We start from the raw sequence: 13,764 nt of genomic DNA on the forward strand, positions 1-13,764 counted from the left end.
ATTTGGACTATCTGAAATTTCAGCCTACTGATTGATGAACTGATTTCATTTGGTTTTACACTATAAAAAAGTCGCTGTTTGGATTTATACTTAAGAGTCTATGGATGGATCATTATTACAGTGATTATTATGTTTTTAGCATGTTATATTTTTGGCAACGGTTCTTTTAACCCTAAAAGAGGGAGTGTTTCTTAAACAACCATGTATTAAGATGTATCATGGCCATATTCCAGGATGACAATGTCAAGATTCATTAGGCTCAAACTGTGAAAGAATTGTTGTGAGGGAGCATGAAGAATCATTTGCACACATGAATTGGCACTGACCTTAACCTCTGTGTTTTTGGGATGTGCTGGAGGAGACCTCTTGCATTGTCGAAACAAGATCTTGACCAAAAAATGTTGCACCTCTCGATGGAGATAAATGTTGTGATGTTATTTCCATCAAGAGGTGCATCAGTTTTTGGTCAAGATCTTGTATTGACAATGCAAGAGGTGATCACTCTGTAAAGTCTCCGCCAGCACATCCCAAAGACTTTCAATGAAATTAAGGTCTGGACTCAGAGGTGCCAATTCATGTGCGAAAATGATTCTTCATACTCTCTGAACCATTCTTTCACAATTTTAACTGTGAATCTTGACATTGTCATCAGTCAGTCACCTTTATTTATATAGCGCTTTTTACAACGTAGATTGTGTCAAAGCAGCTTTACAGTGATAACTGGTACATAATTGTGGCTGCACAGCAGCTCTTAAAGAATAGTGTCATTGCAGCCAGATCAAAGCACTGTTGAATATCAAATGTCATCCTGGAAAATGGCCATGATGTGTCTTCCTACATGGTTGTTTAAGAAATGAAAAGCTACACACTCCATCTTTAAGGGTTAAAAGAACCCTTGCCAAACATATAACAGGCTAGAAACATAATAATCACTGCAATAATGATCCAATCATAGATTCTTAAGTATTAGCCTATTAAAATTTTAACAGCGACTTTTTTGTTTGGGCTGGGCAGTGTACATATATATATATATATATATATATATATATATATATATATATATATATATATATATAATTTGTTCTTGTTTTAATAATAAACTAATTTTGATTAGGCCTAATTTCTTCTTATCTTCTTTCATTTTGCATCTAAAGTAAATGTATTTTGATTTAAGAATGTTTAGATTTTAGTACTGGAAGACAAGATAAAAAATACTGATAAACAACAGCACTTTTTGCAGTGTGGGCAAAAGTTAAAAACAGATGATAAATAACATGAAAATGAATGCGTTTTGTAAAGCAAAATTCCAGGTTCAATACAACAGGCTAAAAATGAGCACAGAGAATCATTTGACTTAACTCTCAGTTTGAGCATTGAGTTGTATGTGTCCAGATCAACAACATAAAAAAGATAGAGTCAGTCGATCTTAAAAAAATTTGAACCGCTAACTTTCTGTAAAAGAGCTGTCAGAAGGTGGCAGAAGCGTGAAAGTATTGTCAGTGTAGAGGACAGTCTGTCAACTCAAAGGGTTAAAGGAACTCCAGGATTTACTGACAGGGAAAACATAAAGGTTTAAGCAGAATTAAACCAACCAACGACTCAACCGTTCTCCTAAACCCTGAGGGCCACCGTTGTTCTTCTCGTTTTAGTTTTCATTGGATTAGATAAAGTTGAAGCCCTCAGTCATAAACCTGTTTCTAAACTCACATAACTGAATGAACACAGATCCGAGGAAGAATACGGATTATTATTAGTCAAAGCAGATGAACCATCTAAATAGAATGCCAAACTAACCCGCATGTAATGCTAACCCAGTGTGAGGGTTAAACACTGAAATTATTCCGTGTCAAAAGATTTTTGTGAATGAATCAGATTCATTGAAAGAGTAAACGTTCTACTTGTTGTTTTGGAACGTTTGCAGAGAGAATACGGTCCCTTTAACATTTAAATGTCTGGGAATAAATGATGAAGCCAATGGTGTGTTGATTCACTGTGTGAACTGTCATGGGTTTGTCTGTGGATGCAGTTTGGACTATTGAGTTTTAGGATTGTCAACATGAAATCAAAATGAGTCATTAATTTGTGATCTTAGTCTAAAGAAATAAATGTTTTTGTCTTCATAATCTTTAACAATCTTTACTTTCCTACAGGAGAATGTTAAGTTAAGGCAAGACAGTACAGGCAAAACCACTGTGTTTTCATGCACTGGTAAATTTTGAGATTTTGCTTTCATAACTTGTCACCTTTCAGACTTGTGTAAAGAAAATATTGACAATATACATTTAAGTGTTTATCTATTTGCATCTGTATATTTCAATTACAGTACATATCATTAAATGAGTTTTTTTCTCCACTTGAGTAAGACTTACATACACCAAAATTTACAGTTTTATTCATAGCTATATTCTAAAGGATTTTACTGAGGGGTTTTTTTCATATATTATTCACCTGATTATATATTTAACATTTTATTCCTAAAAACATGGTGAAAATAATGTTTTCTGTCTACAGTAGTTTTCTAATTTGTGGAGTGATAAAAAGAGAAATCCAAAATCCCTTCTGTAAAAATTTTTAACTCTAATGTGTCAACAAAATCAAACAAGAATTTTAAACCTGGCTTTATCCAATATTCAGATTCATCCGGAAATGAGTGCATATTTAATTAGATATTTTAATATAACATTTCAAAAAAACTTGTATTACAAAACATTTGTCTTAATGTACTGTGATTAATCAACTGAGGAAAGTATGATGATATCTATTAGTTTATATTTTTACCCTATTCGCCTGTGGTTTATTGCCTAAAGTCCTGAATGCTTATGTCACATTATGGAAGTAAAATGAGTTGTGAACGAGTTTCATGTTGACTTAATGCAGAAATAGTCCAGACTGCACTGTGTCCGTCACACATCCAAACAACTGCACAGTTACAGTATTCCAGGATTATTGTGGAAAAGGCCAGTGAATGTGTGGAGAAAGAGTCTGGCTCGCTTTCTCTCGTCTGACGTTGAGTTAGATCAGACAGAACATTCTCGAGCGGCTATTGTGTCGATGTTATAAATTCAAGATGGCAGCACCTCCACACAGCTCAATGAAGAGGAAAAAAAGGGTTTAACGGCTCAATTCCAGCAGAAGAGCCTATATTTTTCTCCCTCGTCCTTTTGCTCGCGTACATCATGCTCTAAACGTCCCCTATGACTTTCCATCATTTCCTCTTCTCCTCTATCTGATGCTTCTCCATCTCTCAATTTTTATTGTAAAGCCGACACCACAGACAACGCTGAGAGAGACACAGTCAGAGATTACAAATAACCGCAGTGCATTGATTTCTTTTGTGCTGTTTATTTCGCTTCCTGAAGAAAGACCTCAGCAGGGAAATGCGAGCACAGAACACATTTGTTTTACAGCAGAAACGCGCCCGGTGTCGCTACTAAATCACTGCGGTTCAGCTCTGTTTGAACACTTTTTCACTTTTAAATTACTCCAGAGAGAAACAACACAGGCTTTTCTATTAGAGAGCGCAGAACCTTCTAGAAAGCTCATTCGTTTCCACGCAAACTCCTGCAGAAACACGTGAGATTCCTCACCGGACACTTTATTCATCCTGACAGTGTGTTTTACCAGGCATGATGTGATCGATAAAAACTCCATGTTAATTTGAGTTTTTGTCCCAGTTTTTGTTTTTTAATGTGTCGTATTATTTGATCCACCACAAATCAGATACACACGATTCAATCAAACCAACAATAGTGCAACAATATGTAAGTGCTGACAAGTCCAAGTTAGTCTAGCAGTTTTTTTTTAAATAAAGAAATGAATTGAAAAAATAAATCAGTAGTTTTGATTTTAATAATGTATTACAAAATGTTGCAATTCACACAAACTAGCATGAATAAATGTTTTAGAAGTATTTATCATTGTTAGTTTATGTTAACTCTTGTATAGTACTTATCTAATGTTGATGAATGAAACCCTATTGTAAAGATTTACCAATACATGTTCTAGATTACATATCATCACATTTTTTTCTTGACCTGTTAGTAAAACATATGAGATGTAATGCTTGTATTTCTCATGTGTAAGTTACTTAGGATAAAAGTATCTGCTAAATGAATAAATGTAGGCCTAAATGTGATGTCTTCATTATTTAACACATGCTTGAATAAATCCATAATGAAAACAAGTTTTTAATACAGCCCCCATTTAAAAGTATATATTTCAACAACTAGTTATACATATATAATATACATACATATATATATATAAACATAATTATATCATTAACTCTTTCCCCTTCTTTGACGGAATTTTTCGGCTGTTCACTGTTATATGGTAGGGGGCGCTATTACACAACCTTTTTTTTTTTTTTTTTTTAAATGCTTGTGGGGAAAGAGTTAAAAATTGTATCTTCTTGAGGATGAACTCTTCCTGGCAACCACCCAGAACAACCTAGCAATCACCTAGTGACAGTGGTCGCATAGCGACATATTAAAAACCTCCATAGCAACAGCATAAGACCCCGGTAACCAGAGTTTGTCTTTGTGTGGTTGAGGTTTGTCATCTCAAAGCGTCACAGGAAGAACCAGAGGAAAACTTTCTTACAAGAGCTGCATGCTTTTAAAGTTTCCGAGAATAGTCTAACCAATGGTTTCACAACCTTCATGCCCACTGGTTAAGGACACGGGTCACCTGGTTTAAACACCCACTCTAGTGCGCTGGATCAAAGGAGACGACCTCTCTCTCTCTCACACACACACACACACACACTCACACAGATACAGGCGATAGTATAATTACACCTCAGTGGCATCCAGGCAGTTTATGCATTAGTCAGTGCAGTGAGCCCACACACACACACACACTCAAACACTGATGATGACCTGCACTGTAATTTCGGAGGACTGCTGTATTCACTTGTCTTTCATCTGAGAAAGAAACTCATCCACACAGAAAAAAGACATTCACGATTTTCTAAGTGTCCTGAATGGACAGGTCACCCAAAAAATGAACATTCTGTCATCATTTAAAGATGATAAAGCAAAAGTTTAAAGATCAGAAATAAGACATTTTTAGAAATTATTTTTTTTTTTTGTCCATACAGTGAAAGTCACTGAGCTTCAGTGTTGTTTGGTTCAGTGATGTTTTGGTTTTCTCTTCAAAGTATCTTTTATGTTCCACAGTAAAAATTCATACAGAGTAAATGATGACAAAAGGTCTCAGGTTACACATGTAACCATGGTTCCCTGAGGAGGGGAACTCATGCTGCATCCCCTAGAGGGCACTATTGAGAATGTAATACCCATGCCGCCATGCTGAAGGGCTGAGTGCTTAAGTGGCTGACATAAGTCAAAGACTCAAAGGAGTCCCCATCCCAAGGTACATGCCAGCGACTGTCATTACTGATTCCCTATGGCCAGAGCCTGAGCTAAGAAAACTCAAGAGCTTGGTATTCATAGGAACACCTTTAAGGGCATATTGTCATAGACTGGTGCTTTTCAAGAATGGAGGCCTCAAAATGGGGGAGGCCTAACTACATTCTATTTCTAGGCCAGTTTCCAAAGAGGCTCAAGAGATAGCCTAACCACTCTGAACTACTGTTCAACAAAAACTCTAAGGAAGGAAACCTCAGAAACCGACTCTCAAGCAAGAGGATGCTTGACCATCCCTAAGCAGAACAGCTATCAGGGAGACCCAGAAGAGCCTAGCAACTTGATCTAGCTGGCCAGGCAAAGCTCCAGGGAGCGGAGGCCAAAACAACTCTAAAAGGAAAGGAGACCTAACAACACTCTGCATAGACGGCAGTGGCCAAGGAGGCTCAAAGATAGCCTTAACAACCTAACACACTACCTGCCCAAGCTGTAGGGATGAGGGCCTCGGCACTGCATCCTATGCCTTTACTAACAATAGGTGGAGCTCAGGGGAGCCTAATGATGCACCATTTTCAAGCAGTAACCAAGGAGCCTCACAAAGAACCTAACAAATTAGCTAACTCAGAGGATGGAGGCATCAGCACTACATCCCACATCATCTAGGGGCACCAAGGAGGCTCACGCAGAGAGCCTGCAACTCGGTGCTACTGCATAACCTAGCTCTAAGAATAGAGGCCTCAGCAAGATGACTCTCTGAAACGAGAGGAGGCCTAACAACGTTCTAGGCTTAGGCTTTTTTCAGCTTCCTTGGAAGCTGCCTAACGACTCAGAATTGCTCAACTAAAGATCTCAAACCAGAAGATGCCTGTTATGTCCAACACTATGAATAGCTACCAAGGAGGAACATAGAGCCCCAGGCGGAGCCCTGAGGAGTGGAGGCATCAGCCAAAACTCTCCAGTTAGATTAAGCCTAACAACACTCCTCTGTAAAGGCAATAGGCAAGGAGGCTCAAGAAAGCCTAACAACTTGGCAGCACTACCTGGTCAGGCTCTAGAGGCTGAGGCCTAAATATAGAGACTCCCAAATGACATGAGGCCTAACAATGCCCAACACTCAGGAGAGAGCCTACATGAAATGTTATCCCAGTGGAGCTCATAGAAGGCGAAGGCCTCAGCCTAACAACACTTCCAAACACAAACAGTGGCCAAGGAGGCTTGCAGAGAGCCTGAATGAGTTCTGAGGATGGAGGCCTCAGCATGACAACTCTCTGAATGAGAGCATGCCTATCTACAACATCCAGGACAGCTCACCGAGGAGGCTCACAGAGAGCCTAACTACTTGATACAGCTATCAAGGTGGAGCTCTGAGGAGTGGAGGCCTCTATAAAGCAACCCTCTGTAGCTAGAGGAGGCCTAACAATACTCCAAGTAGAGGCAGTAGCCAAGGAGGTCTAGAAAGCAAGCCTAACAACTCAGTAAACTGGCAGGCCCCAGACAGCATATTCACAACCATCCACTTGTACCAAACCATCAGTAAGGCAGATGTCAATATTAATACATACTGCCAAAACAGCTTCAGGGGCCTGGTGTAAACTCTAACACACCCCATCTGACCTCAGTCAGGGGATGGAAGGGGCAAGGGGGGAAGGAGGCAGATGTTATTTAGCCTCTGGGACCCTAGAACGCTGAGCGTGTTTACTCTGAATCACTTCCCTGAGATCTTTCTTTCTCCCTTTGGCTTCACGCCTCCTCCTTGCTCTACCCACCAAAGGAGGGGGAGCACAAGAGGCAGCACTCGCCTTCTGATCTTGTCTATGGTCCTAGGACCAGGTCAAGTCAGACCCCTTAGAGGCTTCGCCTCCCTAAACTTCCCGACCACCATCTCAACAGATGTGCTGAAAAGTTCAGAAGGTTAAACCGGCGCATCAAGGAGATTTTCTCTTTCTCCCCGATGTCGGCCTGGTTCACCAAGAGATGTCTCTCCGTGGCCACCTTGGCTGCCATAGATCGACCAATTTTGGTGGCAGTTTGTTTAGTGGTGTGGCACAGCTCCACTACCCTGACCCTCATCCAGCTCCGTCTCTGCCAACTGCTTAGTTGGTAGAGACAGAGCTTTCAATGTGGATGCCTCACCCATCGAGAAATAGGTAGCCAGCAACTCTTCGATTGGAGGCATCGACACATAACCATGTTCCCGCATTCCTTCCACATTAGCATAATTTGCATGCTGAATAAGATACGGGCAGATAAAGGCTTTCCCCAAGATCTCTCCACCTCAGCATGGAGATCAGGGAGAAGGGGAAGGCTCGTTTGAGCTGGGCAGTTATGTTACAATAAAAAACGCTGATCCAAGCGGCTGCGCTCGAACTGGCGCTGCTCACATTTCCAGGGTAGATCTAATCTGTCAGTAGTGCAGGACATAACTTCCAGCAGCTCATCATATGCAGGGCAGGCATGCTGAGAGTGCTCAGACACATCTTTGCACTCAACAGCCTCATCCTGTTCATCTTGGCTTGAAGCCAAAAGCACACTTGCTGCCGGATCAGACAACGTGAGCGATAACACATGATCCTGATCCAGCAGCTCGCCTTCGTCAGCAGGCAAACAGTGAAAAATATGCATACTTTTCTCGAATTCGTCACCCAGCTCCATTTGCAAACCCCACAATTTCAGTCTCCTACTCCCCTCAGCAGGTCCTGAACCGTGAGGTACAGATTATTGTCCCAATTCCCTCAAGAAAAAAGACAAACAAGAGCGAAGTTTCTTCATAGAGAAACTCTCACAATGCACACATTCATCCTCCTCAAGGACTGAGCGTACATGCTCCTCGCCGAGGCACATAACGCACATTTCATGTGTGTCATCAGGCGTCAGATAGCACTGACATGGATGAACACACTTTCTAAAGCTTTTAGCACTTGTGCTAGCCATAATAATCACCTTTGATACATGCAAACAAACAGACTCATGAAGACAAGAAGAGGATGGCGTTTTTCACAGGCACACTTTTATACTCACGGTCTCTGTAGTGATCTCATCAGCTGTCACCGGCCAGTGTCATGTTCATTGTCATGTTTAGACTCATGCTTCAGCCAGAGGCGCTCCCCATAGCACCCTCTAGGGGATGCAGCGTGAGTTCCCATTTGAAAGGGAATCATCATTTCTGGATGAACTATCACTTTAATGTTCATTTTATTTTGATAGGTTGACTTCCTAAAGAGGTCAATTTTCTCTTTCTTTCTTTCTTTCTTTCTTTCTTTCTTTCTTTCTTTCTTTCTTTCTTTCTTTCTTTCTTTCTCTATGTCTACTTCTCTCTCTCGTCTCTCCATGAGTGTGATGGATCTCTGGTCTCTGCGTGTTTCTCACGGGTCATTGATCTCCTTTGGTCTCTGTCCTCAATCATCTGGTTAAAGAACAAGTGATCGCGCGTCCTTCTGCTCCTTCTCATTTTGTTCTGAACAAATCAAAGCATCTTCACTCGCACTTGATTATTTCTCTCCAGACGCTCTTGTGCATTGCCAGTGAGATGACGGGAGATGTTTTTACTGGATCTGTGGAGCTCAAATCATGTTTACCGTACTGGGTTTGTCTATTCTTCCTGTTCAATGTTGTGGGAGTTTTTAGTCAAGCTCACATTCAGACAGAACTGTTATATGATTCCAAACACATAGATCTGTCTGTCTTTCTTCCCACAGAACATTTTGACGTGAAATAAAGTTGATGAAAAACCTCACAGGAGGTGAATAGAGAGCCATTAATGATCTTATTACTCAGGAAGAGAGAGTCAAACACATTCACAGAGGTTAAGATGTGTGACGGACCCAGTGTGATTCTCTCTCTTTCTCTGTGTGTGTGTGTAAGAGAGAGAGAGTGTGTGTGAGTGTATTTGAGAGTGTGAGTTTGGGTGTGTGTGATTGCTCTTCATCTTCCTTTCCACACTGATCCATCATCATCATCAAACTTCAGAGCCAACAGCATTCAGCAAAGCTTGTTTCAAAGCAGCTTCACAGGAAGATAACAGAATCAATGATGCAAACTTCATTAAATGTGGGACTAATTAAATTTCAACTATAATCAACTCCTTAGTTCAGGTTTTGTTCAGATCAATAATATTACTCTACATTAAATGTCTTTTAAACCCAGAGGCAACAATGGCAAGAAACCCAAAGTTCCTTTCTCAAACACCTTCCAAACTTTCCCTTTCTGTTCTGTCCCTCTCGCACTCTGAACCCCTCCAAAGGTCATTTCTGCCCACTGTGGCATTTCTATGGAGATGATGATGAGGATGAAGATGATGATGGCAGCATATGAGTGAGAGAGAAACTGACAGCAAATCTTGCTCTCGGTAACACAAATTGAGTTAAAGGGATCGCTCAAACAGTATGAAAAACAAATTGTGATAAAATACACCAAATGATAAGACTCAATGCACATTATGGAACAATATGATGAGATATTATTGAACTGACTGGATAAATGAGGGTTAGTTGATCTGAAGTGTTACCAGACCAGAGGTTTGCAGTCGTCTCTCCGTGTCGACCGTCATCCGTCCGTCCCGGCACTGATTGCTCTCGTCCGTTTTCTCCATCTCTGCAGGTCGGCAGCTGACAATCTTCAACAGCCAGGCGTTCATTAAGGTGGGCGGCGGTGAGAAGGGTCGTAACTTCCAGGGTCAGATCTCGGGTCTGTATTATAACGGCCTGCAGGTCCTGAAACTGGCGGCGGAGGGCGACCCCAATGTGCAGGTGCAGGGAAACCTGCGTCTGGTGGGCGACGTGCCGTCGGTGATGACGACCGACACCACGTCCACCACGCCGCTCGCAGATATGTCCACCACCATCATGGAGACCACCACCACCATGGCCACCACCACCACACGCAAGCAGCGCTCGCCCACCATGAGAGACAGCGTCACGCAGGTCAGTGCCAGGACAGAGTCTCTGGGCCTTCACACCTCTACATCATTTGCCTTGTTCTGAAACAGGCACTTAAGTTGATTCCTCTTGGTTCAGTTTTTAAAATTTTAAAGCATACCATACTGTGTTTATGCAAGTCACATGTGAGTATAACTGTCCTCCTATTGGTAAGATTGTGTCATCTATCAAGATGGAATGATACGTTTGCACCGTGAGCTTATTGTGGCTTTATCTGTAGCTGTCGAGGCACACGCAAACACTTACAAGAATGTAGTCTTGATTTACTCTCACTGATAAATTATGTATCTTTAATTATATTTAAAATTAATGAAGAGGCGCTCTTTGGTTTTCTAACTGCGATAAATAATGTGCTCACTCACAGAATCAGACACTGCTGCTTTTTATATAACACATTTCCCTTTATGAATTATAATAGCACTTGGTTCGTTGGGTCGGATTGCTTTCTCACCTCAACCAAACCGCTCCAGAGTTCGTTTACACCTCGTTCAGTGTGATTGCTGTGTTAATATAAGCTTAAATGAACCGAACTAAGGTTCTGAAACCAATGCTCCAAATGAGGCAGGTGTGAGACTGGGAATAAAATGTGTTATTCACAGTTTGACAAGGGCTTTGAATGTTATTTACTGTCATGATCGACAGCAGAGACGGTAGAGCTGCGCGATCTGGGGGGAAAATGTGTTATAAAAATTACAACTGTGATTTTAAAATGCAATTTAGTTCTTTTTCCAGGTTTGCTGTGCTTGTTTGATGGGCTACAAAAAAAATGTGTGATTATATATCAGTATATAAAAATCTAGCTTTGATGTGCTTGTTTGTAGAGCTACACAATTTGGACAAAATATTGTGATTATATATCAATATGATAATAATAATAATCAATATGATATATAATCAATATGATATAATAATAATAATTATTATTATTATTACTAAATATGTATTCATGTCTTCTATTCATTAATTTTCAAACGTTAAAACTTTATTGACTGTGATGATCAACAGACTGTAGAGCTGCATGATCTGAGGGAAAAAAAACTAATTTTGATTTTTCTGATAAAAATTGTGATTGCCATTTAAAATATAATTAAAAAAAATGCTCTGCTTGTTTGGAGCTCCACAGTTGGGCCAAAATGTTGCTACTATATATTAATATGGCTATAAAATGTTACTACTAATAATAATAATAATTATTATTATTATTATTATTAATAAATTAAATATACAAATGACAATTAAAAAAACTAAATAAATATTACTATTGTAATATTTCACTGTAAAATAATAATAAATGAGTATTTGAGAAAAATAACATTTAGTTTGATTAATAGTGTAGCTGTATTTGTCCTTTAAAGGCACAATATGTAAAAATTTTTGATTAAAATATCCAAAACCCACTAGAACAGTGTTATATACACTATATTGCCAAAAGTTTTGGGACGCCTGCCTTTACGTGCACATGAACTTTAATGACATCCCATTCTTAATCCGTAGGGTTTAATATGGAGTTGGCCCACCCTTTGCAACTATAACAGCTTCAACTCTTCTGTGAAGGCTTTCCACAAGGTTTAGGAGTGTGTTTATGGGAATTTTTGACCATTCTTCTAGAAGCGCATTTGTGAGGTCAGGCAGTGATGTTGGTGAGACGGTCTGGCTCACAGTCTCCGCTCTAATTCATCCTAAAGGTGTTCTGTCGGGTTGAGGTCAGGACTCTGTGCAGGACAGTCAAGTTCCTCCACACCAAACTCACTCATCCATGTCTTTATGGACCTTGCTTTGTGCACTGGAGCGCAGTCATGTTGGAACATGAACATCCCCAAACTGTTCCCACAAAGTTAGGAGCATGAGATTGTCCAAAATGTCTTGGTATGCTGAAGCATTAAGAGTTCCTTTCACTGGAACTAAGGGTTCAAGCCCAACCCCTGGAAAACAACCCCACACCATAATCCCCCCCCCCACCAAACTTTACACTTGACACAATGCAGTCAGGCAAGTACCGTTCTCCTGGAACCACCAAACCCAGACTCGTCCATCGGATTGCCAGAGAGAGAAGCGTGATTGGTCACTCCAGAGAACACGTCTCACTGCTCTAGAGTCCAGTGACGGTGTGCGTTACACCACTGCATCCCACGCTTTGCATTGCATTGGTGATGTGAGGCTTGGATCAGCTGCTCGGCCATGGAAACCCATTCCATGAAGCTCTCTACGCACTGTTCTTGAGCTAATCTGAAGGCCACATGAAGTTTGGAGATCTGTAGCTATTGACTCTGCAGAAAGTTGGTGACTTCCTCACACTGTGTGTGCCTTGGCATGCGCTGACTCTGTGATTTTACGTGGCCTACCACTTCGTGCCTGAGTTGCTGTTGTTCCCAATTGCTTCCACTTTATGATTCCACTAACCGTTGACCGTGGAATATTTAGTAGTGAGGAAATTTCACGAATGGACTTATTGCACAGGTGGCAACCTATTACGATACCACACTTGAATTCACTGAGCTCCTGAGAGCGACCCATTCTTTCACAAATGTTTGTAGAAGCAGTCTGCATGTCTAGTGCTTGATTTATACACCTGTGGCCATGGAAGTGACTGGAACACCTGAATTCAGTAATTTGGATGGGTGTCCCAATACTTTTGGCAATATAGTGTGTTGACTTGTGTACTTCCATTATCCCAAATGTTTCCAAGAGTGTTTAAATCCAGAGAAATACGCATTTTTAACCCGGACATGGACCGTGACCTTGCGTCGCCTATCAATGACATCATACCCGTGTTTCCCTCGGTTTTATTTTGTAGAAACCATGGAAACACCAAAGACGCTTTAATATATCATATACATCTCTCACCTCTCATTAGCAATCGCTCCAGCGGCCTCATCCATGAATATGATTTCTGCCCGAGTCTCTAGTGGTGAAAATCTACATAGTGTGCCTTTAAGTATCTTGATGACATTTTGATTCAGAATGATTCATCGGCTTATGTAGAAATGCAGTAGAATTTGCTTTGGTTCTCCAGATGAAGTCAGTTTCTGCAGCTGCGTTGAACACATGTAAAGCTGACGTGATTAGCCTACAGTCAGCGCTGTTTGTCTCAAAATAACCCTCATAAATGTCAAATATACAGCAGTAACCTGCAGCCATCTTAAATGTTATCATTACTTCCTCCGAATGACCAAATACTGCCGTACTGTACGCTGTAACTCATCTGTACCTTCAGATGTGAGTGTTTGCCTGCGGTTGTTAGTTTCCTCGTCGTGTGTTATGTACTGAAAGCGCATTCAAATCCAGCTGAATAGTTCACAAACAGGAAGATGAGACATTTGATTATGGCAACAAAACGTTCACCAACGCAGCTGAATGAGTCACCTTCAGCCTGAGCAAAACGCCGGCACATTAATATCTGAGAAACAAAAGCCCCGGCGCTTTCTTTTCTATTGGGAATCCTTTCCCAGATCAGATTCGAG

General features: G+C 40.6%; 1 protein-coding gene across 1 annotated transcript in view; it reads left to right on the top strand.

Moving 5' to 3' along the window:
- The window catches only part of LOC137030503 (neurexin-2-beta-like), a 94,265-nt gene that overhangs the window by 69,675 nt on the left and 10,826 nt on the right, over window positions 1-13,764 (top strand). The window contains exon 5 of the mRNA XM_067400851.1: window positions 9,966-10,288. Within this exon, the coding sequence (XP_067256952.1) occupies window positions 9,966-10,288 (323 nt within the window). The remainder of the gene's footprint in view (window positions 1-9,965; window positions 10,289-13,764) is intronic.

This window comes from Chanodichthys erythropterus, chromosome 11 (genome assembly GCF_024489055.1).
Source record: "Chanodichthys erythropterus isolate Z2021 chromosome 11, ASM2448905v1, whole genome shotgun sequence".
Lineage (NCBI taxonomy): Eukaryota > Metazoa > Chordata > Actinopteri > Cypriniformes > Xenocyprididae > Chanodichthys > Chanodichthys erythropterus.